The sequence below is a fragment of the Lipomyces chichibuensis genome, assembly GCF_038497645.1.
Source record: "Lipomyces chichibuensis strain CBS 12929 unplaced genomic scaffold V1513scaffold_1, whole genome shotgun sequence".
NCBI classification, from domain to species: Eukaryota; Fungi; Ascomycota; class Lipomycetes; order Lipomycetales; family Lipomycetaceae; genus Lipomyces; species Lipomyces chichibuensis.
This window is the reverse complement of record NW_027117453.1, coordinates 1-27819: the sequence shown is the minus strand read 5'-3', so window position 1 is coordinate 27819 and position 27819 is coordinate 1. Positions and strand designations below refer to the sequence as shown.

Below are 27819 nucleotides of genomic sequence, written 5' to 3'. Positions count from 1 at the left end.
GGGATTGGCCGCCTATTTGAGTAAGCCCAGAACTTTATCGACTGCTTTCTAGCCCTGTTGGTTGTTGGGATGCAGTAGCGTCAATCCGGGGGATTTTCAGGTCGGCCCAGGCAGTAATTATGGGTCAGGGTTCCACAGATCGGAGTACAACGCGAAGTAAACAAATACGCGTTACACGCGACTATATAAGCAGGGCTTGCTCCTCCATGGCTACAGCCAACATCTCAGCTAACAGCATCGGCATTGGACGACCCATCTAAACAATGCATCGCCTACAGGCCGTGCTTTCTCTGTTGGTCTCTGGAGTAGCACAAAGCGGGCCAGCTTGCCCTTCTACATGCACTACGACGACAACAGTTCTTTCCCCGATCTCAACAGGACAGCTGACATTGAGCACGCCAGTGATTACAGCCCAGTTCGACGAATCAACTCTCTGCGCGGTCGCGCCAACCGTTTCCGGTTTCCCGGCTACTTCTGACGAGTGTGTCGATGTCGCGGAAGTCACTTTCTTCCTTGGAGGCGTGTTCGTGGGCCAGACGCCTGTGTGTACTTCTACAAGCGTTCGTATCTCTACAATAACAAGCACTGATACAGTCACTGTTCCCGGGGTAACTACACCATTCGGCCAACTACTGACAGGGAGTGTGGGACCCGACGGGACAGCGACACCAACCGCAACTTCTTGGTGCTTCACGGCTGCTTCGCCAACTTGCCCGTCTGGCTTCACACCGATTGCGGGGGCCGGCGCATCATTCACCACAAGCTACGTGGATGTAGTGGCCACGGCTGTAGACGTGTTTGTCGTCAAAAAAAGCCCGACCAGTTCATGCTGTCCCACCAACCTAGCTGTAGTGCCAGTCGGCAACTTCAACGAAGTCAGTGAGACGATACTTTGTGCTACACCCTTGGCGTCTGGCTTTCCTACATGTCCGCAGATCACTCTGGGTGACGCCACTTTCACCCTAGCTGCTACCTTCATTGCGGACCCGCTCACTTGTACGAGCACTTACATTACGCACAGTGTTTTTACTTCAACGTCAACAGAAATTGGTACCCCGGGCACGTCTACTTATTCCAGCAGCGTTATAACGGCAACGGCGACAGACGGCAATTCTGCATCCGTTTCTCCTTGTTTGTGCATTTCTGCTTGCCCGACACCAAGTGGGACTTGCCGCGTTGGCTTCACTAGCAGTACCGATACCGGCACCGGCACTTTCACGAGTGCCGATTTGAGCGTTACTGCTACAGGAACCCTGACCACCGCCGGCCGTGCTACCTGCACCGTCAGACCCACAGCATACTCCTCGTCTTCGCAACCCCCAAGCCCTAACATTCTATTTTATGTATTTATAATCATTATCGGTATGAAATATCTTATATTATTTTTGCTGGTCTCTAACAATTTTGTTAGGTATTGTGGCTGCTATTCTTCTATTTTTGCTTTGCTGCTGCTGCTTAATCCTCTAGTGCTTTCGAGGATGGCAGTTAGGGTAAATCTATAGAAAGACTTCAAGGTGCTGAACCTATGTGTTACTGGCCACTGTTAGTAATGGACTGCGAGAAATAAGGATAATATTTAGGAAATAAAATTTAGTGTTTTAGATAGTGATCTCGAACCTGCAGGAGTTGAAGATTAGTAGGTGATGCATGGGAATCGGCATCGGTGAGCAAGCTGCTCAAGCGAGCAGAAAATGTTCTTGAAGTCTCTTTAAGTCCAGGGATGCGCACGCGTTAGAAACCTTTCCAAACCACTAGAATCCAGCATCACGGCGATTTCCTCTCGCAGGTCTTAGAAAACAATATTTGAAATAGATGTCGCTTAACTGCGTCAATTCACTGTCCTCCTTGTCCAAATTACAGCAAATTCTTCGCAGATGGGACACTTCATTTAACCCAATGGCTGCAACTTCTGATTCGGCTTCGCAGCCATCAAACCGCTGAACACTACAACTGACTCAAGAATCTCAACGATGAAGAGACTGACGTTGATTCGAAAACATCCACAAACGACTATCCAAGATGCCAGAGCCCTATCGACACACGTCGATGCGCCAGTGCCGTAGTCGAAGTAACGGATGGCCTAGGTGCAAGTGAGCAGCAGCTTTTAAACAGCTAGACAAATTGGTGTCCGGAATTTGTGCAGCCCGTGGCGGCTCGGCAACCGCCGAACTGTTGGACCTCTGCCGGAACCTTCACTCAGACCTCGGACATAATTAGACGTGCTCTTATGGGAGAAATCTTCGATATCTCGCTTGAGAGAACAATGCGATTGGTTTTCTTTACTAGTCTGTAATAGGATAAGTAGGGCTGTCCACGGATGGCGGATGTGGCGGATTGTATACGCCGAAATATCAGCGTCAATACTTACCTAGGCGGATAGGAATATCGAATACATAGCCGCCAAATCCGCCATTCGCCATCCGCCTTGACGGATATGTAATTAGCTAATTATGTAAGTACGTAGTGGCAGTTGCGCTTGAAATTTGAGACCCAGAGCTTGGAAGATTCACAATATCGATATCAAGTATTACATTTCTGAGCCTACAGTGACCAAACTATTCCCTAAACTTTATATTATCCTTCAACAATTCAACACTAACATCCTCATTGTTTGTCCGTTTAATGTACTGGACTGCTTTATTATGTATTAATCTAAAATTGCGGCATTAACGTCTAACTTAACTGTGTCAAATTTGGAATAACGAAAATTCACTAAACTTTGAAAAGCAATTTGCTAACCTCAAGTTAGTCGGTGTATTCGATCACTGCGGATCCACGTCGGATTTATTCGACAAAATGGCGGATGGCGGATGGCGGATAGGGTCGGATTTGGCGAATATCCGCATTGGAACCAGCCACCCTAAGGATAAGATTTGTATGTGCGTAGCAATTACGGTAATAGTCGTAGACTGTTAATGAACGGAATCCCCGTGGATGACTGTCGCCTTAACATTAGTTAAGGTATTTGAGTCAGGGGCCATCAAACTCTAAGCCAACGTGGCGTAGTGAAGCCCATGATTTACCCGGCACAGCGTCGAGTATTATGACGTAGGCACATCACATTTAGTGTCGCCAGTGTTGTAATAGGGAGCATGCATAACAAAACTATTTGCTATCTAAATGATAAGGATAGAGTTGCTATTTTATCAGGCAAATGAGTTGACTGAAGTAATGTCGTCTGCAGCCAGATACGGATTCGGATTCTAATAGCGAATACTACGAATAATAGAGCATATCACGTTTAACCAAAAGGCATTGAATCGTTTTTCAATACCATAATACGTCCTAGACGCGCTTTAATAACTTCTAATAAATAACATCATTGGAGCCCCAGTTAAATCGCATAAAATGTTGTATATCATAAGGTACATATAAAAAATAGCAGTGATGACTGTCGATTGTTTCTTTCATTGACTATAAGGTGTACGCTGTCGGGCTGACAGTGCAAGTAGAATTTAATGCTGTAGTCAGGGCTCCAGTTGCAGTAACAGACAACAGGGCAGCCGCAAAACTGCCGATGCCCGTAGAAGTACTACTGGTGAAACCATCGCCGCAAATTCCTTGGGGCTCCACGCTGGCGTCGACGCAAATCAACGGAAACACCGACGCGGAATTGCCATCTGTCGCTGTGGACATAACAATCGTGCTGTTAGTAATAGTAGACGTGCCGGGGCTACCATTTGCCGTTGCTGTGAACGTGAGAACAGTCTCTGCCGAAAATGTACTGGTACAGATGATCGAGTCGGCAGTGTAGACAGCACTGAGGGAGAACGTTGCAAAGTTCAGCGTGACTTCAGGGCACGTCGGAAAGCCAGACGCGAATGGAGCTCCACATAGGCTTGTCTCACTGATTGTTGAGAAGCCGGCTTCTGGCGTGATGGTTAATGTGGGACAGCATGTTGGGTTGGTTGGGGTGGCTTGGAAGACAAACGTCTCCCCACCTGTGGCTATCACATCGACGACGGTACTTATGAAAGACCCTGAAGTGATCGGTGCAATGGGCGTAAAGCCAGGCGGACAGCTTGGCGCCAGGGCCCCAAAACAGAAAGAATCAGTCGTGGCTGCCCCGCTCGGTCCCACGCTCACGGTCAGCTGTTGGCCGAAAATATCAGACACTCCGGGAACTGTGATGGTGCTAGTTGCCATAGTTGGGATGGTGCTAAAGCTTTTCGAAGTACACACTGGCGTTGGGCCGACGAACACGCCTCCCAGGAAGAACGTGACCGATCCAACGTCAACACACTCGTCAGAAGTAGCCGGGAAACCGGAAACAGTTGGCGTGACCGCACAAAGAAATGTTTCGTCGAACAATGTCGTGGACGTTGGAATACTCAATGTCAACTCACCTGTTGAGGTCGGAGAAAGGACGGTCGTGGTAGTAATGCATGTAGTAGGGCACGCCGGGCTAAGTTGTGCTGCCGCGGGGGCTACCAAGGCCAACAGAGAGAGCAAGGCTTTTAGGCGGCGCATTTTGAGATAGGTCGTCCGATGCCGATGCTGTTAGCTGAGATGTCGGTTGAAGCCGTGGAGGAGCACAACCTGCTTATATAGTCATCACGCGCGTTTGAGAGTAAACATTGACTCGCTTTATGCTCCGATCTGTGGCACCCTGACCCCATCACGGGCCCACGGGTGTGACCGGGTTGGCAATACACACCACAACTGTCAAGACCTGGGACAGGAAAATGGACAAATGGTGACAATCAAATATTCAGGCCTACCTGCATAGACGGCCAAATACGTCACAGTCATGAAGCAGGGCGAATGTATTATATTTTCTGCACAATAGAAGTTCAGAACCACCGCAATTGAACCGATGTCAAACTTTGCGCCGAACCGGTTGGACTCGTGCCACAGCCCAACTCCCCGGTAAATAGCATGAAGGCTGGTTTCAAGCTTCATCGTGTCAGATCAATTCAGCTGATAACCTTAAATCAATGGCTCAACGGCTCAGTTTACTTGTCTTTGGTCCTGTCGAGGACAATATTGTTATTTTTGAGCCGTGTACCGAAATATATTGTCGAAACTTGCAAGACACATTGAATTACCACACTTCCACTTACTACGCAATTGACACAGCTCGCAATTGACAGGACGTTGAACCGGGCCGTCAATTGCGTAAAAAAAAAAAGTCCTTTAGCCACTATTGGAACGCCTAACTTGATCATCTTCCATTGGGGATAAACACTAATATTTTGTTACTTGGATATGTGCAAATCAAATAAGGGAGTATAAACCAGTGGTGTATGCTTCACACGGGTAGCGAATCAATTGGCTATGTACGTTCATAGGTAAGGCGTCCCGATAAGCATCTCTTGACAGACCTCTGCGTGAAAAAGTAGCTTACGTGACACAATTTGATCGACAATAATCTATTTAGCGCATCCTTTAGTCAAGCCTTCATTAGAGTTTACGGAAGTACCTGTGGACTTTCTTTGCCTTTGAGCCGCACGGGTGAACAAGGATGGGGCCCCTGGATGATCCGTAACTTTAAAAAATACTGGCTCTGGATCTACCCTCTACGGTTGACGGGCATCACTGTTGGTTTGCCTTCCTATACTTCTGCGTGAATCACCTGCCCTGTACATGTTGGTAGCAAATTATATCAAGCAGGACAGCAGATACTAAGAGCTGGTGTCTGTTGGTTCAATGGGTCCGTGCGTTTGTTCAATTTCTCACGCCCGGACCAGTAAACCGTATTGATATTTGTTATCGATCGCTTGGAGACATTGAGATATCGATACTTGGATTAGATGGCTAATAATTTGATGCCCTTTTGTAGGGCAAACCTATCTATAATTGCGTGCGCTAATACGATGCAGTGCCATTATACACAGACGCTTGGTATTTACCGTAGTCCGTCGCTTAGACGTCCGCAATATATTGCCACTCGAACCTAGATAACTGTGAACTACTATGAGGTTACTGATACACTCCGATCCTGAGCATGAGTTCGTGGTGTTGTTATGGTTTTACAGGTTATGCTAGGACGCCGGTTACAGCCGATCTCTTTGTTCCAAACAAGAAAGAGGCCGACTCAGGAATTTAAAACACCAAATATTCAAAGGAAAATAGAAATCATTTTACTAGAATCTGGTTTAAGGTGTAATAGTCGAGAAAAAACGGCTGCAAATGTTCAATCTTGTATGTGTATGGGCCACCTGTACATATTTGGAAAATACGGGGTTAGGGCCACAATGTTTAGGGTGTTTATGTTTAGTTATGTGGGGTATTCCTCGATTGTGTTCTAGGACTGCGGGCGTCATTGGCAACCGTGCACTCCTCTTGTCAATGGAAGAACATGCTAACTATCAAATTTCTTTTAATACATGTATTACCAAATATGCAATGATTTACATATATTTGCTAGATCTCTTGGAGCGTCGTTGAACCGTCAAGGCGGTAGTGAATTATGGGCCTCGGCCTATGCGGGAACTGCCGCAGAGTGTCACAGATCGGAACATAGAAGGAGCTAATTAACGGCAAATTTTAAGCGAGACAAGTGCTCAGGGTTAGGACGCCAGGTTTAGTGTCGCTGTAGTTGAATTGCGGTCGAGGCCAATGCAGTGCCAGTTCAGAGTGTCACAGATCGAAGCAAAAACAGTCCCAGTTAACATCTACTGCCAAACACACGGCGAACATAAAAGGAGAGCATTCCCCAGCAAACTTCAATTGACAATCTGACCGACAGCATCGGACGACCTATCTCAGAATGCAACTTACACAAGCTATTCTTGCTCTGCTGGCCTTGGCTGCCGGAGCAGTGGCACAAACTCTTACCACTACTACTACCTCTGTGACGGAGAGTTTCTCAACAACTCTGACCGGGGCTATCGTCGATGGGACTGCGACACCCTCTGACGGTGTCGCTTGCTTCGTGGCAACCTGCCCGGTTGGCTTCACTCCCAGCTCAGCTGCTGGTACAACAATCATCTCTAGCAATCCTGCGGCAACAGCCACAGGCTCGGAGACATTCGTCTTCCAGGCCGTCCCCACTAACCCTACATGTTCCACCTGTCCCAGCTTAACCATCACGCCAACTGCAACCCTCAACATAGTGAGTGCAACATCATTATGTGGTGCTGTTACGGCGACTGGCTTCCCCACATGCCCGGAGGTCACTCTGAGTGACGCCACATTCATCTTTGGTGCAACCTACAGTGCCGACTTCATCGTCTGTACATCTGCGTGCGGTGGGCAATGTACCACCTCTATTCCTTCAGGGGTTCCGGATACCTCAACAGGATCGCTGACGTTGAGCACAAACCCCCCAACCACCCCGGACTCCACAATATTCTGCGCGGCCTCGCCGACTGTAAGCGGGTTCCCTCCCATCGATTCATGCGTCAACGTTCCGGACGTCACGTTCTTACTGACGGCCGACTTCGTTGGCCCGACGCCGGTATGTACTTCGGATCTCACTACTTCCACCTGGTCATTCGGTACTCAAACCACCGTTATTTCTGCGCCGCCTACGCCGTTTGCAACCCAGCTAACCGGCACTGTCGGAGTGGACGGAACAGCGACCCCCCTACCCGCTACACCCGTCTGCTTCACGTTCGCGAGCACTTCGCCAACCTGCCCGCCTGGCTACACCACCACGGTCGCAGCCGGCGGTGCATCATTCACCGGTACGTTCGTCGACGTAACGGCCACTGGCGCGGGTGCGCTTGTGTTCGAAACCGCCCCAGCTAGTTCGTGCTGTCCCACCCAGGCGATCTTGCCATTCGGCAATTTCGGCCCAACTGCTGCGACCACAATATGTGCTACGCCCGGCGCCTCTGGCTTCCCCACATCATGCTCGCAAGTCACTCTGGGTTCTGCCACATTCACACTTGGTGCTACCTACACAGCTAACCCCATCACCTGTACGAGTACTACCTCATTTATCACCACAACGTCAATATCCACCTTAGTCGGAACCGCGGGAACGTCTACCTATTCCACCAGCGTCATCACAACGACTGCGACAGATGGAAACTCCGCATCCGTCAGTCCGTCGTTCTGCGTCACCGCTGGCGCAGATCCCGTGGGAACTTGCGCATTGAGTTTCACTAGCAGTAGTGACCTTGGCGTCGCCACCTTCACGAGTTCAGTGATCGCAGTTACTGCTACAGGAACGTGGACCGCAACATCAGCAACGTCTGATACGTGCACGCTCAGCGCGACAGCATATAGTGCGTGAAAAAATCGTAGCCGCAAGTGCCAACTTTATTCTTATATAATTCTATAATTATATGAATTGCTTTATATAATTATCTAGATCTTTAACTCTGTTACTAGTTATCTAGCGCTTTTAATGTCATATATGCAACGGGATGTAGCAGAATATTTTAAATATCATATTCTGGGTTTATGTGGGGAAGTATTTATAAAATCATATGTTCGCTACGGTTCCTGTCAAAACTTCCAGTATTATAAGAATTTTATTCAAATTTCAGATGATTTACGTACTAGAACTTGAAGTTCAGGGTGCTGAACCAATGATGTCGGCTGCCTTACATAATTAACCCTCAAAGGCTTTTCCGTCTGGAATTAGAATTGCAAATATTAGCATATGAATCTAACCTAAGTTATGCTTTATTTCTTTCTCAATTTTAATCTTTTTTGAAGGGGTCAAAGTTTCTGCCATGGGGCTGAGGCCGCCCTTCGATATCCTACCGACAGCCCACCAACGCTGCGGTTCTCTTCCGACGGAACAGAAGCGATACAGAGCGAAACTTTCATCCCTGGAAGGTTGATATTGTCAGCGCGATGGCCCACAGTGCTGTCTGCAATGTTTCCTGGCTCATCATGGTTAGGAATCTTCGAGGATCTATTCCGCCGGTTAATTGTTTTTAATTATGTCTTCGGATAGAAGCGATAAATATATATGTTCGATAGATGCCCAAAGGGTTGTGGCCGCATTAGCAAACATAGTTTCAACTATGACAAAGGAGACCCTCACAAAGCCGCACACAATGTAATTGACGATGCGCAAATAAAATGATTTGAAAACAATGGCAGTGCGATGGCTACTGGAGAAATTGAAGGCGAACTGAAATTCACGAAAAATAGTCGAATTCAAGAGGCCAAGGGGGGTAGATTGAAGGACGAACGGTTGCCCTGACAATAGCTGCGTTAGAGTCGCGATGGAATCACGTAGCTTTTTGGTTGAGATCTGCACTCTGTGCGAGTTGGTTTTTGATAAATAAACATTTATCGACATATGTTTCAGCAAATAACACATAATCCGGACATCGCAGTGCGAGTGACGGCCATGTTCGTAAGCTACCATCGCGCAACAAGGGTTTCGTACTAGTAACAACTCTATCTCCTTTAACTTATGTCCGTCGTCCTATCCTATGTCCTATATCCAGCTTATGTCCTATATCCAGCTTATGTCCTACATTATGTCCTATATCCGGCTTATGTCCTACCTTATGTCCTATTCCCATCTTATTGCCTAGCAAAACACTCTCTATGGAACAAACAGACATTTTTTCCGCGACGCACTCTTCCACTTGTTTGTAAGGTAGCAATTAGGGCTGTTGACGATACGATATCGGCGACTTTTTTGGCTACGAATACTATATCGGCGAAATAAAAAGTCTGCCGATATTTATTCGTAATTTTATCGGCGGATTTTAGAGCCTGCCGATACTATATCGGCGGGATCTGCCTGCGATATCGGATGAGTGCCGATAAATTTCACATGACTGTCCATATGCGTATAAGCAATAGATTAATGGGCAAAATACATCTATTAGTTAACAGTTTCACATAAAATGTCAATAGAGGCTTGCGTCGTTATAAATCTGCTGCACTGCTCGGCCGTAAGGATCACAGAATTTCGTTGGGTTGGAAACCCTGAACCCTGTTTTTGGTCTCATCACTTTGAATTCTACATAAGTTATTTATTATTGCCATCATTGTAAATACCAGCTAGTCCTAATTTAAGAAAATTTCTGCCGATAACCGATATCGGCGACTACATGCCGATATAATATCGGTTTAACACCTACGCCTGCCCATATTCGTAATTTTATTCGCAAGATTTTGAGGCTGACGATATCGTATCGTCGCCGATATTTGCCGATACGATATCGGCTAACCGGCAAATCGTCAACAGCCCTCGTAGCAACAATGGTCGAACGCATCAAATTAAGAAAGGATAAGAATTCTCTTAGCAACTCAAGCATACAAAAAAACCGGCAACATTTCAAGCATTCGCGGTCGTACGAAGTGCCCTACCCGTCCCTTCACGCTCGTCTAACAGGTTAGTAAAGGTTGTCGCTAACGGACTCAAGGGTCTAGAAGTTATAATTAGGATAAGACCACAGCCGTTACTACAAAACGAAAAATACTATACCTCAGATCTAAATGTGTTCAACTGCAGTATGATTCGAACGCTATATCTAGTAGTGAAGTAAACTGGTGGTCGGCCAAACAAAGAGGAAGGGTTCTGTAACAAAATCGCAGCTACAACGGAGACGAACTAATAAGCTGCGGGTAGGTGTTATTGTTTGACGGGAGACGGTCATTAATAATTGCAATAAATTGTGATAGAGTAGGGTAGGATCTTACCGAGACTTCGCATACAGCGAGTGCAAAACCCCGGGAATCACGCAACTGGAGTCGGCGTCGGACATATTCATGTTGACCTTGAATGATGCGCAATTATGTGGCCGAAAAAGAACAATATAACCAATGGGTTGAGGACATGCCTTGCGCTGAATGGAGAAATGGCTGATGGATGATTGAAAGCACAATGGTCTATAGCTTCGTGAAGACGCAATATGACGGCGACATTTTTTTTTGATCTCAAATCAAATTATCACTTTAATGTTCAGTTGGCACAGACGCGTCATCTCCAGGTATGCGAAGCATGTTAGTCTACGGATGTTTAACTATCTCCCAATATTTGGTAAAAAGTTTTCTTTCTATTACCAATCACTGCCATTCTTAGAGCTCCTACTTCCAGTTGTACATTACAAATCCTTCGTTTTGATGCAATATAGTTGTCACCAAACAACTTTCTGGGTTGAAACAACAATAACTACAGCACTACTGCCATGTCCCCTCAGGAATTCCGAAGTATCCAACAGCAGGCATAGCCTTAAGTGTGGCTGAACCAGCACCATCAATACCAGCATTCTGCACCGTAGTACCCCACCATATCAGAGACTTTGGACGGTATTGCAATGCCAAAAAGATAAGAATACCGGAGAATGCAATGCCCGCAGACAGACCACTAGTGATGATATAGTTGTACTTCGACCACCAGGCCAAGTAGCGAGTGCGCAAATAGTGCATGAAGACATACGCAATATAGAAGCCTGGCGTGTAATATGTCAAGTTGTAATTCGCGCCAAATCGAGTGATGCCTCCCAAGAAAAGAACCGGATGGAAGAGTCTGAGGTACTGTGGGTACCTCTGTCTTGCTAAATACAACGGAACAGCGCAGCATGCGCCGATAAGAAAACACCATTTAATCATAGGGTAGAGAGTCTCGAAAGTGCGCGTGGGACCAACTACGCCGAACAGAAGACTGCCTGAATAGATGCTGTGTGACCACGCACAATAGAAACGGGAACTCTGAGTCCAGCTGCAAAAATTGGATATTCCGTGCGCGAGCTCCATAGCACCCGCTGTGACGAATATCTGGAAGACGGTCCCAGTAAGCTGCCCTCGAAAGACCGCTCGAGGAGGTAACTTCGCATAATGAGCCAACTTCTGATCACCGACATATGTTTCCGACATATCCTCGACACAAAATCCCATTGCACGGATAAAGACACACGCGACACCGTTACCAGGAGCTAAATAACCAGCAATAATGGTTCCCAACATATTTATAGACATGAAATATCCTGTGGAGGCATACAACACCATGCAAGGAATTAGCATCGCACCGGCTACCAAAAAGATAACAACTACGGCCCAGACCGGCGTCGTGGTGGGATAGGCCTTCATCACAACGCAAGCAACGACAAATGAGATCGCAAGGATGACAAGAAACCACCAGTCCGGAACTTCTTTGTACTGTCGCATTAACACTGACAGAGGATCCCTGTATCGATCATAATTCGACAACTTGCGATTCCTCAAGCTGCTAATAAAGCCAGCAATTGCATCTTTGAATATGGACCACTCCATGATGAAAATATAAACAAAAGCAAACATATAAACAGCATACGAAGCACACAAGTACATATAGTATCCGGCCGAGACATAGGGTGGCGAATACGCCTTGTATTTTGCTAGATCAAAAACACCGTCCGTAACGGCTCTCGAAACATTGTATGATTTTCCGAAACGGTCGTAGACCGTACTCGTGTTCGGCGGCATGTATGCTGTATACTTATAGTTGGTGTAGAACAGAATCAGGAGAATAATGGCGCCTACCACAGTACCAGCATACTGATTTGCTGTGGCAAAGAAAGGTACCACCAATGGAGACGAATAATTGATAACCGACCAGTCAAAGGTAGTGATTGGATTGAATCCCACGCCAATAGTAGAACCAGTAACGAAAGCTAGATTCTTGTTTTTAGGTGCGATCCACGTCATCCAGTTGAAAGTACTGAGAGCGGTAAAGAGATAGTCCGGAAGAAAGAAGTAAACAAATGCAACTCCAAGAAGAATGTTGAAAAGGCGATACTTGCTGATTCTCCATCCGTTGATGGATTTTTTCTCCTCAGGAACAAGAAGCGTTCGATTAAGCTGCAGAGTGGGTAGCATTGTTGGCCAGACCGCCTTGCTCGGATAAACGGTCCATCTTCGAAGCACTCCTGCCATTCCCAGCCCAAAGAGCTGGCAAATGACGTTTATGAGGACTGTGAAACCGAAGTTAGCCCACTCCTGCCCGTAGAATATATTCTCTCTGATGACTGGATAATATTGACCCCAAACCGCATTCTGTGCACCAACATTGGTAATAATTGTAGCGAACATCTGCTCCTTGAATGTCCATGGTCCAGGGTTAAGATTGATGGTCCACTTCCACACCTGGAACTTCCATGCGGGAAGAAACTTCGCTACGAACTGACCGCAAGGAAGAAGGAGAATTTGGACGACTTGAGATGTGAGCGTGAAGTGTGGTTGACGAAAATAAATAAGTTGATTGATGAAGCCTGCAACCGCAACCCAGAAAATACCAATAATGTATGCTCGGAAAGTTTCGACCGGAATGGTAGGATCATCTGTAGGTGAGCAAACTGATCGAACTTCCGGATAGGGCGAATGGTACTTCATCAGCGAGGCTTCAAGACGCAGATCAATGTCATACAAAATAGGACCTTCGCCGTAGGCTTCTTCTCCCTTTAGCAACTTTTTAATTCTCGTAAGTGTAGTCTCCGGGAAGTTGATATCTGTGTTGTGGTACTCGAGCGCGTATTGCAGTATTTCAACTGCCTCCTCAGCAGTTACAGTGCGCAACTTTTCGACAAAGAAATCGGCCCCGCCTTCGGCCAAAATGTCATCCATATCACCGGTGGCACGCATTCGATCAACAATCACGTCGAATGCGTGCATATGCTCGACAACGACATTCTTCTTCTCTTCCAAGCTATTGTCATTGGAACTGGTTTCAAAGTCCTGCGTCGAGACGCCCACAGGCGCCTTAAGCTCATATGAGTCGGACATCTTTGTCAACGATTAGCAGTTGCCAACTGACAGATGCATAGGAAATATTTGCTTACCTTGTCTGCAGAGGAGCACAAGCCCGATATAGTAAAGTGCACAGAGTGTGAAGGACAGCGATCATGGTAGTGCTGACGCCCAGGGTCGATATATTTAAAAGCCTAGCTGATTATCAGCGGCTACGAGTCAAGATCTATGTCAAAATCGGAACGCGCTAAGTGATACGGTTCAAACTCGTTTTCCGAATAATAGCGTTGGTTAAACTTCCACTATCCCACGTTCTGGCCCGATTGCCAACCTGTGACGAAAGAGTACCATCGTCACGGCCATTCATTAGATCATCCCCGGATACGACCCAGAAGTAACTTTTTAGCTAACGAAAGATAGCGTAACCGCGACATATGGACAAAGACACAGCCAGGACTTTTGATGACCATCTGCTCATCTGAGTCTCTACAGAGTCTCGCCATGACAGCCAGATCACAAACTTAACGCGAAGCCGCCACCCCGTTAGAAATGAAAGTCATTGCCGCTAAAACTTGTGCTTGCCGCAGATAGCATAAAAATCCTCAAAGGATTATTAGTGGTTCCGTAGGCGCAGTGCCGCAGGTCTAAGGCGGCTTGGCGGGTCGGTTGGCCCGAAGCGCCTCAACGTTCGATAACGCACCAATCGATTGTGCGCAAACTCCCCGAAGCTCAAACTAAACGCAATCGCACACCATCCGCCGCGATAATTGAGCCAGACTTGCTTCCAGTTATGTGAGGTAATTTCTAATCAAAACGTCTGGTACGAAAGAGCAAACATTGATATTTCATGAGCAGGGCCGGTATTATCAGGTGTCTGAACTTACGTAACATGAAGTTTGCTCACATTCCCAATGCCACCCTATCTTGTCTACACATATTTCAGAATTCTAGTTATAAGCACACTACTTAAACTCCAGACTCCGCACGTATTTGCGGGTGCACTGTTATGAACGGACTATGCATCGGTCTATTGAGAGTCTGTAGAATTAATTGACTAATCTACGTGCATCTTGCATCTGTTCCATATAATTTTAGGTGCCAAATGTGAAAATTATAGCATTGGCGAATGTTAATCTAAATATTGACAGTGTTGGCTAACGCTAGCTTCTTTGCGATTAGGCTAATATCCTCTTACCACTGCAGTTGTATTAGGTCTAATGCCCCAGCATTCGTAGCCGCCCTTAAGAAGCTAATTTGTCGAGAAAGTCAAACACTGCGTTGTTGAAGAGCTCCGGTCGCTGCAACGGTGCAAAATGGCTCACACCCGCAAGACGGACAAAATTTGCGTTTGGAATAGCCTCCGCGAGATATTCCGCATGATCTTGCTTGATAAATTCATCATGCTCACTTTGCACGATCGATACCGGTACATGTATACGTTCTAATTGCTCCTTAGTACAGTTCGGCTCGGTCTTCATCATCTCATCGACCGCGTCGACAAACGCACTGAATTGGTCAGGAGTAGCCGACAGGAGCGCATAGTCTTTGGCGTGGCGACTAAAGCACCGCTTAAGGGTCGGCCCGAATTCGATTTCCTTCGTACCGCTGGGATCCATGTTACAGCCAAAGAAGAAAACACCTGCAGCACGCTGAGGTGCCATCATGGCGAGAATTAAGGAGATGCACGCGCCATCACTCCAGCCGACGAGTGATGCTTTCTCAATCTGCAAGGCATCCAGAATAGCAAGAACATCGGATGCCATCAACTCGTACGTATATTTTCTCGCATCGCGACTGCTTCTACCATGACCACGGCTATCGATCACTATAGCTCGATAGCCACGCTTAGTTAACGCGGGAACTTGATATCCCCAATTGCCGCTATGGCCCAGTCCACCATGCAGTAGGACTACTGGCGAGCCGGTGCCGTATGACGCATACCAGATGCGTGCTCCATCGCACTCGACATAGCCTTGTTCATCAGTCGTGGGTAACGGCGCGGCGCCGTCCGCTTCAAACTTGCTGAGATCGTCGTCGCAAAATTCCATACCGATCTTCGAGAATGGAGTTCTATTGGACGATAATTGATGATTAACGGGTGGGTCCCGTTGATAATCAGGTATGAATTGAAGCAAGGTTGATAAGTCGCAGAATAAATGTAAAAACGTGGGTTTGGGTTTATTTTACTCGGTCCGATAGATTTGCAGATGAGCTTCGTTTCCGTAGTTGATGCTTGTAATCTGGTCCCTGCTATTAATATCACATATTCTACATTACTAGCTATGCAACTGAAAGAATCTGTAATGACAAATCGTGCTTATACATGACGAGTTTCTGGAGATAATCGCCAGCTATCATTGAGCAATTAACTCTAACCTCATGATGTCACACTCTCTCATAATCAGCTAGAGCTAGCTTATCGAGCATGCGATTCTCACACAAATGACACAAAAATTCCCAACGGGTACTATCGGATTGTTAGTGCTGAACTCTGTTCTTCGGGTGAACCCGCACCAACCGACTTCGTGAATATATTCGTGTCAGCACTCTGAACCACATTCACCTTAACGGTTTGGGTTCCGTTGCTATTGCTGACCGTCGAAAGGAATGTATAACCTCAATTAATTTTACAACACGAAACGAGCCCCATTTATGAGTCAAAAACCAACTTTTTTATGTTAACGTTGCTGTAAATAAAATCTTTAAATGACGCTTCGATTGCTCTGACATAATTGATAAGAAAATAACGACAACTTATGCTATCCGATCATTCCCAGCTTCCCTCACGCAAGCCAAAATATTCACCGGCGGGAATTGCTTTCAATGTGGCAGTTCCTGCGCCGTCGATGCCTGCTCTCGACACCGTATTTCCCCACCAAACTAGCTTTTTTGGCTGATACTGTAAAGCCAAAAAAATCAGAATTCCACCGAATGCCACTCCAGCGATCAAAGCACATGCTAGGATATAGTTGTACTTGGCCCACCAAGCTAAATACCTGCGGCGCACGTAATACATGAAAAACGCCGACACATAAAACCCTGGTGTATAGTACGCAAGATTATACTGCGCTCCCCAACGTTGAAAGCCACCCAAAAACAAAACAGGGTGGAAGTAGCGAAACTGATTCGGGAAGTACTTCCTTATAGCAAAGCAAGGAAATGCAAGGATGGCGCCAATCAGGAAAGCATACTTCATCGTAGGATATAAAAAGTCTAATGTCCTACGTGGACCAACGACAGTTTAGGTATTCGGCGGTATCCGAGCGCGGCGTATCAAATTTCCACAATCCACAATTGCAACTTCATGCCGTTGTTGTGAATCAACCTTTCAGAATCCGCGATTTGCTAGCTCCAGTCTGGCTCTCGTCTCTGAATATCTCTCATCAATGATCAGTCTCTCTACATTTGCTTGCGTAAAATTTACGCGTCAGATCGATTGTCACATACAAGTGTCGACTCTCACTTTGACCGATTCAACGAACCAAGGTTGCAAACAATCAATTCACAACTAGCAATGACTTCAACGACACTTTAGCCACCGCAGAATGCTCATAAAATGGAAATAATACATGTCTATACCAACCAATAATGCTAATGCAATATCCAATACAAGGAAAAGATGGAGAAAGAGCAAATCTAGTTGACCTGTTTGCTATAAGGACTTTTCGCGCGGATTTTCGCACCAATTGGTAGAAGAAGAATGGAATTGGGATCATCGCGATAGCTACAAAGCCGGTTATACTTGCTCCCCATGGTACGCCGATTGCAGTGAACATAATACGGCAGAAAATGGGAAACGCGGCAGCGGAACATGAGCGCAGAAATGTAGTGGCCGAGGCATAACGCATAAATGTATTCAAAGTTTCTCGCGATGGACAGTTCTCTCCCATCGCCCGCTGCAAATTTGCAACCCCGGGCAATCCTTTCACCAAGTACTGCATAGCACTAGAAGTCACAAATATCTGAACAATCGATGCAATAACTTGAGCGCGGAAGACGGCGCGTGGCGCAATCTTTGCGTAATGGGCCAGCTTCTGGTCACCCACAAAAGTTTCTCCTTGTTGAACCAAAGAGTACCCAAAGATACGAGTAAATATTGGAGCGATGCCGTTTCCAGGAACCATATAACCCCCAAGAATAGTACTGAGGTTGTTCATTGACAAAAAGAAACCAGTGGACGAATAAAGGACCATAAATGGTATGATCAGACCAACTGCCACCAAGGTGGCTACGACTATAACCCAGGGTTCCGTAGTAGTTGGATAATATTTCATCGCGAGGCAACCGACAATGACAGAGATCGCAAGGATTATAAGAAACCACCAATCAGGGACTTCTTTGTACTCTCGCATCATGACCGAAATGGGATCCTTATAGCGTTCGTAGTTGGACTCTTTCCGATTTTTCAGACTCTTGTAAAATCCCATTAAAGCTTCCTTAGCGGTTCTCCACTCAGTCAAAAACACATAGACGAAGCCAAAAGTATAAACCGCGTAAGAAGCGCTCTGATACATGAGCTGACCCGCCGAAATATACGGTGGTGAGTAGGCCCGGTAGAGTTCCTCGTTGAATTTACCATCAACTAGGACTTTCGATATATTATAATCCTTTCCAAATCTATCATAGACGTTGCTAGTATTAGGAGGCATATAAGCTGAATACTTGTAGTTGGTGTAATACATCAACAAAAGAGTGATAGCTGCCACTATCGTGCCGATGTAGCGATTAGCAACTGTGTAAAATGGAACTACCAACGGCGATGACCCATCAATGACAGACCAGTCAAATGTTGAAATGGGATTAATTCCCAACCCGATGTAAGACCCCGTAATAAATGCTAAGTGCTTATTGTGCGGAGCAATCCAAGTCATCCAGTTGAACGAGCTCAACGATGTAAATAGGTAGTCCGGAATAAAAAAATAGACGAGAGTACCCCACATTACAATCCAGAAAAGTTTGTACTTGCTAACTGACCAATTGTTAATCATCTTTTTGGTTTCTGGCAAAAGCAATGTCCGGTTGAGCTGCAGTGTCGGGAGAATTGTCGGCCACACGGCTTTTGAAAATATCTCTGTTCGAAACTCTTTCTCCAATGACGCAAGCACCACTGAGAAGAAATGTCCAATTGAAGTGTCGACCGTCCAGGTCCATGAACGCGTTGCCATACTGGATCGTATCAGGTATTCTGGTGATATGGGCGATATTCTCACTGAAGATGCAGACTTCATTGTTGAAAAGATGGTTACTATGGATGCAGTTGAAGCAGTCATTGTTCTTAAAGACGCCATGGAATATTATCACGACGACATCAATTTTCCAGAAAAGTCCTTGCAGAAGATTGAGGCTCTCTTGAAAGGCGAAGAGTACTACGGTCTCGGCGAGAATTTGGAATCTCCGTCTTGAAGCGTGCTTGATCAAGTACCATTCACCATATCCAGAGGTGCGGTCGGTGTGCAGTCCCGTTGACGATCCTGCAATCCTCGTGGAGACTTTTCGTGCATATTTTATTGGTCTTGTTTGGGTTGTCGTCGGATCTTTCGTTAATCAGATGATGGGATTCCGTCAGCCGTCCGTTTCATTGTCGTCAAAAGTTATTCAGGTTCTGATATATCCGCGCGGAGAAATATTAGCTCGTATTCTGCCGGCCTGGAAGTTTCCCTTGGGACCATTGAGCTTTCATCTTAATTCCGGGGCAAGGACGTTCAAGGAGCAAATGTTTGCGACTATAATCACTAACGTCGGCGCTCAAAGTGCCGTATTTAATTCCTACGCTCCTACTATCCGGTTGAAACAATTCTACCGTCAGACTTGGATGGGCTACGGTTTTACTGTTGTCATCGGGTTCAGTTGTCAGTTCTTTGGTCTCGGATTAGCTGGGTTCTCCGTCGCTGGGCAATTTAATTTAGCCGACACAGCATTTGCGCCGCACACTCGATACAATCAGTTGGGAGACCAGATGGCTAGACAGCGTGTATGGCACGGATTTATTTCTAGTTCTGCAGGGACGCTGTGTTGCCATGCCTTACATCAAAGAGTAGAGCATATAACAAAGTTGCAATACACTAGATAAACTAAATCTATCCATAGCTATGAGTTTGAGCAAAGTGGCGAAAGTTGTTGACGGCAAGGACATACATCTCGACCCTTCTGGCCGTCACAGAGCGATACAAAGGCAATACTGGCGCCAAATGGCGCCAACAAGCACATTGCATAGTCAGATATCAATTTGAAAGCGAATCTTAGTCCGTCCGAAGAGCAATTTGTGTTAGGTTTCAATTTGAAAGCGAGTCTTTAAGCGATCCGAAAGACAGCTGTTAGAGATTATATTGTTAGCGATTCTTAAGTCGATCTGAAGAGCAATTTGTGTCAGTGGAAGCAAAATCTTAAATGGATTCGCAAGGCAGCTAACCTCCGCTTAATCCCGAAATATGGTGACACAGACCTGCATTCCTTTTAGTGCAGTAATTGAGCAACTTGTCAAAAGCACGGCTTTGTACATGCGCATTTAGGGACCATGTCTTCCAGATTTAGGCAAGGTTTCATAGTGCCATCGGGATGGGTAAATATGCACTTAACGGCCGGCGCTCCGTGTCCAGGGCACAACGGCCGTGCACTGTTGCCGCAGTACTGGTGAGACAGGTTTTCCTTATTAGTTTCGAATCTGCCGTGATATAACCCGTTTACACAGAAGGCTACCTGCCCATCGCTTCGTTTCTCTCCTCGGTTGCAAAAGTGCGAGAACTGTGTCTCAAATGCTTGCTTGCCATTCTCCGAGAGATGGGCCCAGTGCAGGGGAGTGGGATTGGCAAGAAAGGAAAGTAGCCTAACTATACCAATATTCCTATATATCACGGTATTGCCCTTAGACTTCTTCGAGATCTGAATGCATTTGCTTCGCGACATCCAGCATGCTTGAAGTCGAAAACTTGACTTCATTTCCTTAAGAACACGGGTGGCGATGTTCCCGCATACCTTTGCCCAACTCTGCTCGTTGGCCCGAGAGGAGTATAATGGCAATCGTACCAAACCAGGCGAAGGCTCTCCAAATATCTGGTGGCTTGGATCAGTAGTATGGAAGTCGATAAAACGTTGCAGGAGATGCTGTTCAAGATAACACTGCGGAGAGTGAGGAGCACTGGGGTTCACTATAAATCGCTGCATTGACACAGTGGAAATAGAATAGCAAGGCTTTACACATGCGCATTTAGGTACCTTGTCTTCTTGGTTGAGGCAGGGCCTTAGACTGCCATCAGGATTTGTGAATATACACGAAACCGGCGGTACTCCGTGTCCAGGGCACAACGGCCGTGCACCGTTTCCGCAGTATCTGTGAGACATGTTTTCCTCAACAGTAGCGAATCTGCCGTGGTATACGCCATTTATGCAAAAGGCTACCTGCCCGTCGTTTCTTTTCGTTCCACGATTGCACCAGTGCGAGAAAGGCGTGTCACGTGCCCGGAAGCCATTCTCCGCCAGGTACGCCCAGTGAAGTGGAGTGGGATTGGCAAGAAAAGCCAGTAGCCTAACTATGTTGACCCTTTGATATATCACTGTGCTGCGACTAGACGTCTTTTGGATGTATATTTTCGAGGTTCGCGACATCCAGCATGCTTTAAGTTGAAAGCTTGACTTCATTTCAGTGACAACAGATAGAGCGATGTTCCTGCATGCCTTTGCCCAACTCTGGTCGGTACTCCGTGAGGAGTATAGTGGCAATCGTACCAAACCAGGCGAAGGCTCTCCAAATATCTGGTGGTTTGGGTCACTGGTATGGAGGTCGAGAAAAAGTTGCAGGAGACAATGTTCCAACCTTGATCGCGGAGAGTGAGGAGCGCTGGGGCTAATCTCCGTGAATGGCTGTGAGTATGTACAGATATTGCCTGACTGGTTTTCATGCCCAGTTGCAAATGCGCCGTGATAGAGACCGTTGACGCAGTAGGCTATTCTCCCATCACTTCGTTCTCGTTGTCCACAGCACAAGCGAGCGAACGGCCTGTAAAATACTCGGGTGCGAGTCTCAACGAGACAGGCCCAGTGAAGAGAAGTCGGGTCTGCGAGAAAAGCAAGCAGCCTAACTATTTGGAAATCCTTAACCGCGACTTTGCCTTTGTAGATGTGAAGCTTCCTGGCTGGTGTCAACCAGCATTCACTTGGTCCGAAACTTGACTCCATGCTATGGGACACAGTCAAGGCAATTCGTCTGCAAATCTTTGCCCAATTCTGTTCGGTAGGTCGAGACGAGTATAGCGGCAATCGCAGCAGACCTTTTGTGGGCTCTCCAAAGATCTCATGGTGCGGATGAGTGGTGTGCAGGTTGATGAAGCGCTGCAAGAGTTCTCTCTCAAGATCAAACCCTTGAGGTTGAGGAGGAGTGGGGTTAATCTCGTCGTAAGGTTTATCTGACATTGGTGCACCTAGAATGAATTAGTCGAGAAAGTTGCTAGACACTATAAGGTCTGACTGATTGATAGCTTTGTGGGTGATTTTCGTCTTCCGGTAACGCGTTTCTTACTGGCGACGCGTTCAATATGTGCCTGGGCGTCTGTCAGTAATGAGTTCGCGTGCCTAACATTATTGAATGCCCCTGGGCGTTGCGGCGCTACTGCTTACAACTGGCCAGCGTGCTTAGGCGCGCAAAGCCGCTTGCAACTGAACCCTTATTACAAACAGTAAAGCTACGTATCCCAGCCAAGTCTGACTGTAGAATTGCTGCAGCCGGATGGTAGGGGCATAATAGTTAAATAGCATTACAGCACCTTGGGCGCCGACTGGCGCCGACGTTGCAAGGCTGTTTGGCCGACTATACTGCCTACGTTGCAGGTCAACAGAACGTTGCTATTGCCTGAAACGAAAAGGAAAATAAATCGCTGGACAATCTCAAAGTACAAATTGTTCTGGATCGTCATGTGGGGTACATTTATTTATTTCTTCATTCCAGATTACCTCTTCACCGCATTGAGCACTTTCAGCTGGATAACCTGGATTGCGACCCTGAGCAAGAACTTGGCATTTGTGACCGGGTCGCGCATAGGCGCCGGATTTAACCCAATCACGTCGTTTGATTGATCTGTCATCAATTATTCGTCGCCGATGGTGGTACCATTTTACACTGTCGCGAATCGCTACCTCGGAACTATTGTCGCTGCTATCACCATGCTCATTGTGTTTTACACCAACTACAAGTTTGCTGCTTATATGCCGCCGAATACCAGCAATGTCTACGACCGATTTGGCGAGGAGTACAATGTTTCTCAGGTACTCGTTAACGGAAAGTTTGATCAGGAACTTTACAAGGCTTATTCGCCTCCTTATATCTCGGCCGGCCAGCTGATGTATCAGAGTGCTGCTTATGCAGTCTATACGTTTGGATTTGTCTATGTGTTTTTGAACGAGTGGAAAGTTATTAAGGAAGCCCTGATTGGATTCTACAAGAACCTGAAGGACAGAAAGATGTCCAACTACGATCGGTACAAGGATCCCCTTTCCGTAATGATGCGCCAATACCCGGAAGTTCCGGACTGGTGGTTTTTGATAATTTTGGTGCTTTCCATTGTTATCGGCTGCATCGCCATGAGATGCTATCCAACAACTACTCCAGTGTGGGCTATCATTGTTGTCTGGCTTGTGTCGATGGCATTGATCATTCCGTTCATCGTGCTCTACGCATCGACTGGCTATTTCATGTCGATGAATAACCTTGCCACTATTCTGGGTGGCTATTTGGTGCCAGGAAATGGTATTGCACCCATATTTACACGCGTTTTTGGCTACGGCTTGGACGATCAGTCGGAAACGTTTGTAGGAGATCAGAAGCTTGCGCACTACGCTAAGCTTCCACCTCGTGCAGGGTTCCGAGCAATCTGTGCCGCGGGTCGAGCCATCAAGACAATAAAACCGTAATTAATCCAAGTCTGACCGTAGAACATTGAGAGCATTATTGTAGGACTGTAATAATTAAAATTTGCAGCCTGAGCGCCGACATTGGCTATAATAGTCGCTAGCATCTGTTCTTTGAAATTCCATGGTCCTGGATTAAGGTTAAAGCTCAATGGACCTAAAGGTACTCTCCAGGCAGGAAGAAAGCGAGCCCATAGTTCTCCGCAAGGATATACCAGAATCTGAATGACCTTTGCTGACAAAGATATTGACGGTTGACGAAAATTCATGATCTGATTGATGAAAGAACCTACGGCAACCCAGGAGAGACCAATAAAGTACACTCGAAATGTCTCCACAGGCAGCGTAGGATCATCCACAGGACTGCAGACTGAACGGACTTCAGGATAGGGGGAATGGTACTTCATCAAGCATGCTTCAAGGCGCACGTCCAAGTCATATATAATCTCACCGAGACCGTAGCACTCAACGCCCTTCAATAAAGCCTCCATTCTGCGCAACGTCTTTACCGGGAAATTTATATCGTCCCCATGATAATTCATGGCATCCCTAACTACTTTGAGAGCCTCAACCGCATCCATTGTTGCCATCTTCTCTATGATGAAATCCGCATCCTCGGCAAGAATGTCAGCCATATCGTCGGAACCCGTGATACGTCCCATAATGGCCTCGCGCTCATGGACTTGGACGGTTGAAGTGATAGGTGCCTTTTTCTCGGCGCTGTTGGCGTCATTTGACAACGAGTCTCGTATAGAGACTCTCCCCAGACCGGTGGAGCTAACAGTTTTCTCCAAGTAGTCGGCCATCTATGGAAAATTAGCACTGGCACTCAATGAAGAACCGTGCAGGAACCAAGCCTACCTTACGTCAGATATGCAGCACTGTATGTCCACAAGCTATTGTCGTTGGTGGGGGTATTCGTGGAATGAAAATGCGCCGGATGGCCGCAAGATATATGCTTCGCAGCAATCGCAGCGGCAGCCAAAGCTCTCATGATCGATTTCGCGTACTTATTGAGCGTCGCGACGATGACGTAGGTAGTAGTATTGCGTACAAATTGTGCATGAAAGATCATATGTTAGCGTGCCATTAGCGTCTCCGTCAACGAGCCAGTGCAATTCCTCTCTCGCATTACCATGAAACTGTAGAGGAAAAATGCGTAACTGAAAGGTGTGATGATGGCTGCATCAGTATAGAGAAAATATCGCAAAGCTGATAAGAGACCAAGCCCGTGGAGATACCGCTACGGCATTGTAAAAAGGAAAAGCGCCTAAGTCCGCAGGCATTATTATCAGCGAAGCCAAGATCAATATATGCAGGTCAATTAATATATGCATAAGCCTTGACCAAGTAACAACTAAGGGTTGTAGTATGTCTCTAATTACTGCAATAGCCGTCGATTCAAGATATCGATATTGAAACCAAAATAGACCTCTAGCCAGCCGCTTTGCCAGATTGTGATAAGGAGATGCCGCCATACTGTTCTTTCACGCAAGGATTTGTCGTGTAGGCTACTTGTTAGGGTTCGATAAGCGAAGCTTTTCCAAGCCGGCGCCGTTAACACCGGTTGCACTACAAAAGCAAAAAAAAGCTTGGCCCTAGCGTAGGTCTGCGCTCCGAGCCTAACTAAAGTTACTCACCGCACAAGCACCACCATATATTTCAGACGTTACAAAGTGGTATGCTTATAGTGACGTAACAGGACCTTGTAGCGATGACAAGAACCGTATGGACGATATGCGATGTGATCCGTGGTCCTCGATAAGCAGTGGCAGGGGATAACATGTTGTGTAAGTGAGTAATAATTTTGTTTTTACCGGAGATTGGCGGAAGAGTCGTTCTTGCACCGCAAGATCATGATCTTGCGGAACATAGATAACAGGATCTGTTTGACTTGACATAACTGGCGTGGACTATATAGACTCTAGAATATCTTATCTACGGCATATCTTAAAGTTTTTAACTTCACCTAAACAATGAGCCGTCAACAATTCTGGCCGGACCTGTTGCGTTAAACTCGTTTGTCGGTGTGCAGTGGGTCGTCTTTGATTGGCACACGTGAAGGGGCCAAAGGCATCTGCAGTCTTGGGCAAATAGGGCTGGACAAGATATCGCCTACAAGGTGATATCGCCATATCGTATCATTATCGCCTAGAATATCGCTAAGACGATACGATATGATGGGTGAATATCGTATCGTATCGCCTCAAAGCGCACGTGACTCTCTTCCTGTACCGACACCGCCTTATTTCGGTACAATCGGTAAGGAGATTTTCCGGGTTAGGTGAACACAAGACCCTCGATGTTAACATTTTTGGTACCTGCTCGTACCCCCCGTACCGTTGCCTTTAAAAAACTTCGCGATACTGAAAGCAGACTGGTTTAAAACTCTGTGTCAGGCTGAATACGCATAATTATTGTAAGATTGTGGAGAGTCATATATTGTTCCAACAAAACAAAACATAAACAAATCAACGCAAACAAACTAACAAAAAAAACCAAATAAATAATAAAAGACATAACATTATCTAACCCATCCCTATTTCGCGATATTTGCAACTCTTAGTACTTCTACACTTCGCCGACCACACCACAACACAACAACACATAACATAACAACACCACAACACCAACGCAACACAACACAACGCAACCCAGCCAGCCAACCGACACAACTGATTCACTCCACATGAGATTGGTTCTGAGGTCGCATATAATAGTACGACTTCGAAGCCTTTCTCATAATATGGATGGGTGCTGACGGGCGGTCCCCATGGCCTCCTCATATGGTCTTTTGAAGCGTGCGATAAAGGTTACCTGATTCGAGATGAAGCGACAGATGTCGCGTTGCATTCTCGGGTTCGACTCGCACTGTTCGCCAGTAGCCCAATGCAAGATCCGAAGAAGCTCCATTGATTCTTCGTCATTTTCTTCCGCGGCCTCAGGATGCTCAGACGGCAGAAGTTCGAGGGATGCCAACTCCTCCGCATAAGTTAAGGACCTAGTGCCATCATCATCATCAACACGGTCGCTCAAATGTATGCCTGAACTGACGGTCGCAGGGCCGATGAGGTCAGAGTCCCTGAACCTGATCAGTGGCAGACGTTCCTGAAACAATTCAGGTGTGAATGACGGCGGCGGCTGCACCAAAAACTTCCCATTCCCATCAGGATGCGGCGAAGAATAGAAGGACACTAAGTGTTTGCAGAGGTATCGCGAATTAAGAATAAAAGACGGGCAACTACAAAGCCATTGATCCTTATCCGCATGATAGAGCTCGTCGCGTTTGAGTATCGTGTGGTGATCAACGGCTTCAGCACACATTCGCCATACACGCACAAAGTCTTTGTACACACTTGGCTTCTCGCGTCCGGCTTCAACCTGTAAATGTAGGTGGATGCGAGAGCGAACGAGACCGGTAAAAATTATGTAAGAAAGTACATCGAGTCTCGGCTTAACGAAACGCGAAGCATAATCCTTCTTAAGGATTCTCCAGTGACTTTCCAATCGCATAGTTGTACGCGAAATTGGGATGGTACCAGATGAGTCAGCTCTGCCACACAGTGACGCGATCTCCCAGCGCGAACCAACATTTCTGAATACGGGTCGGTACCAATTACTCCAAAAGTACCGAAATATTTTGGGCTGATTGATAGACCTGCAGAAATCAAGCATTTCTCTGATTGAGGACACATGAATTTCTTCGTATGTTTCGTACATCAGTGCCTGCGGCGCGTCGGCATCATCGTTAACAACCTTAGGCAATAGAGGGTGTCTCAAAAGATGCCGCTTAATCATGGCGCGAAGGATTCCGGCCTGCTCCGCAGTGCAGAGTCTGGTCTGCCCCTTTGACAAGATCCAGTCTGACTCATCTGACAAGAAGTGCAGATACTGGGGCAGAGCCGTCAGTCGGATGGAGCTCCTAGAATTATCAATTGAATCAAAACCCGTGGCTCTCACTTTACCTCTGATATGCTGATCAATTGCTCGCAGGCTGTGCCACAAACATAAGTGATGATTATAAGCAAGGTTGTCTCTTTTAAAAGCAATACTCGCGGCTGTCACTTCAACCAAAACAATTCAATTAAAGACCAGAAGTAACAATGTTGAATTAAAATTTAGATACCTGCAAAATCCTTGTCGGTGTGAACAACATTCGGACATAATCCTGCGTCTCGCAATGCAGTAAACCACGCGGTCAACCGTGCTCCTCTCTTGCCCTCTTCCTGGACGCCACGCGTATCTAAGAGAAGGTACGATAGAGGCAGAGATACAAGGTCGTACTCTGTAAGAACACAGTAGAGCTCATAGCCGTGTTTATTCGTACCAAAT

General features: G+C 46.5%; 12 protein-coding genes across 12 annotated transcripts; 4 read left to right on the top strand and 8 right to left on the bottom strand.

Annotated features, from left to right (window-relative positions):
- Window positions 1–176: 176 nt before the first annotated feature.
- Window positions 177–1659, top strand: V1513DRAFT_392317 (uncharacterized protein). The gene is made up of 2 exons (XM_066895289.1): window positions 177–1362; window positions 1412–1659. The coding sequence occupies exons 1-2, from the start codon at window positions 264–266 to the stop codon at window positions 1465–1467; spliced, it is 1155 nt and encodes a 384-aa protein (XP_066756359.1). The 5' UTR covers window positions 177–263; the 3' UTR covers window positions 1468–1659.
- A 1613-nt stretch (window positions 1660–3272) lies between these two features.
- V1513DRAFT_434673 (uncharacterized protein) lies at window positions 3273–4640 on the bottom strand. The gene has a single exon (XM_066896489.1). It carries the CDS (start codon window positions 4468–4470, stop codon window positions 3415–3417), a length of 1056 nt encoding a protein of 351 aa, XP_066756358.1. The 5' UTR covers window positions 4471–4640; the 3' UTR covers window positions 3273–3414.
- Window positions 4641–6263: 1623 nt separating this feature from the next.
- Window positions 6264–8413, top strand: V1513DRAFT_434671 (uncharacterized protein). Its single transcript, XM_066896488.1, has one exon. It carries the CDS (start codon window positions 6713–6715, stop codon window positions 8183–8185), a length of 1473 nt encoding a protein of 490 aa, XP_066756357.1. The 5' UTR covers window positions 6264–6712; the 3' UTR covers window positions 8186–8413.
- A 2633-nt stretch (window positions 8414–11046) lies between these two features.
- Window positions 11047–12780, bottom strand: V1513DRAFT_371914 (OPT oligopeptide transporter protein-domain-containing protein; the record flags this gene model as incomplete). Its single annotated transcript, XM_066894760.1, has 1 exon — window positions 11047–12780. One exon carries the CDS (start codon window positions 12778–12780, stop codon window positions 11047–11049), a length of 1734 nt encoding a protein of 577 aa, XP_066756356.1.
- Window positions 12781–12810: 30 nt separating this feature from the next.
- V1513DRAFT_372463 (OPT oligopeptide transporter protein-domain-containing protein) lies at window positions 12811–13467 on the bottom strand (the record flags this gene model as incomplete). Its single annotated transcript, XM_066894777.1, has 1 exon — window positions 12811–13467. A coding segment is annotated over one exon (657 nt), but the record flags the coding sequence as incomplete, so codon positions are not given.
- Window positions 13468–14488: 1021 nt separating this feature from the next.
- V1513DRAFT_434667 (Alpha/Beta hydrolase protein) lies at window positions 14489–15703 on the bottom strand. The gene has a single exon (XM_066896487.1). It carries the CDS (start codon window positions 15636–15638, stop codon window positions 14832–14834), a length of 807 nt encoding a protein of 268 aa, XP_066756354.1. The 5' UTR covers window positions 15639–15703; the 3' UTR covers window positions 14489–14831.
- A 654-nt stretch (window positions 15704–16357) lies between these two features.
- Window positions 16358–18272, bottom strand: V1513DRAFT_372209 (OPT oligopeptide transporter protein-domain-containing protein; the record flags this gene model as incomplete). The annotated part of the gene is made up of 2 exons (XM_066894770.1): window positions 16358–16811; window positions 17389–18272. 2 exons carry the CDS (start codon window positions 18270–18272, stop codon window positions 16358–16360), a joined length of 1338 nt encoding a protein of 445 aa, XP_066756353.1.
- Window positions 18273–18783: 511 nt separating this feature from the next.
- Window positions 18784–18993, top strand: V1513DRAFT_422130 (uncharacterized protein; the record flags this gene model as incomplete). The annotated part of the gene is made up of 1 exon (XM_066895966.1): window positions 18784–18993. One exon carries the CDS (start codon window positions 18784–18786, stop codon window positions 18991–18993), a length of 210 nt encoding a protein of 69 aa, XP_066756352.1.
- Window positions 18994–19637: 644 nt separating this feature from the next.
- Window positions 19638–22212, bottom strand: V1513DRAFT_26 (uncharacterized protein). Its single transcript, XM_066894512.1, has 2 exons — window positions 20033–22212; window positions 19638–19939 (listed from the first exon to the last, which is right to left on the bottom strand). The coding sequence occupies exon 1, from the start codon at window positions 21994–21996 to the stop codon at window positions 20068–20070; it is 1929 nt and encodes a 642-aa protein (XP_066756351.1). The 5' UTR covers window positions 21997–22212; the 3' UTR covers window positions 19638–19939; window positions 20033–20067.
- V1513DRAFT_407278 (OPT oligopeptide transporter protein-domain-containing protein) lies at window positions 22188–23595 on the top strand. Its single transcript, XM_066895652.1, has 2 exons — window positions 22188–22472; window positions 22529–23595. The coding sequence occupies exon 2, from the start codon at window positions 22681–22683 to the stop codon at window positions 23488–23490; it is 810 nt and encodes a 269-aa protein (XP_066756350.1). The 5' UTR covers window positions 22188–22472; window positions 22529–22680; the 3' UTR covers window positions 23491–23595.
- A 49-nt stretch (window positions 23596–23644) lies between these two features.
- Window positions 23645–24299, bottom strand: V1513DRAFT_481949 (uncharacterized protein; the record flags this gene model as incomplete). The annotated part of the gene is made up of 2 exons (XM_066900374.1): window positions 23781–24299; window positions 23645–23722 (listed from the first exon to the last, which is right to left on the bottom strand). The coding sequence occupies exons 1-2, from the start codon at window positions 24291–24293 to the stop codon at window positions 23645–23647; spliced, it is 591 nt and encodes a 196-aa protein (XP_066756349.1). The 5' UTR covers window positions 24294–24299.
- A 1602-nt stretch (window positions 24300–25901) lies between these two features.
- On the bottom strand, window positions 25902–27819 carry V1513DRAFT_7 (uncharacterized protein; the record flags this gene model as incomplete). The annotated part of the gene is made up of 2 exons (XM_066900588.1): window positions 25902–27545; window positions 27614–27819. Coding segments are annotated over 2 exons (1525 nt in total), but the record flags the coding sequence as incomplete, so codon positions are not given.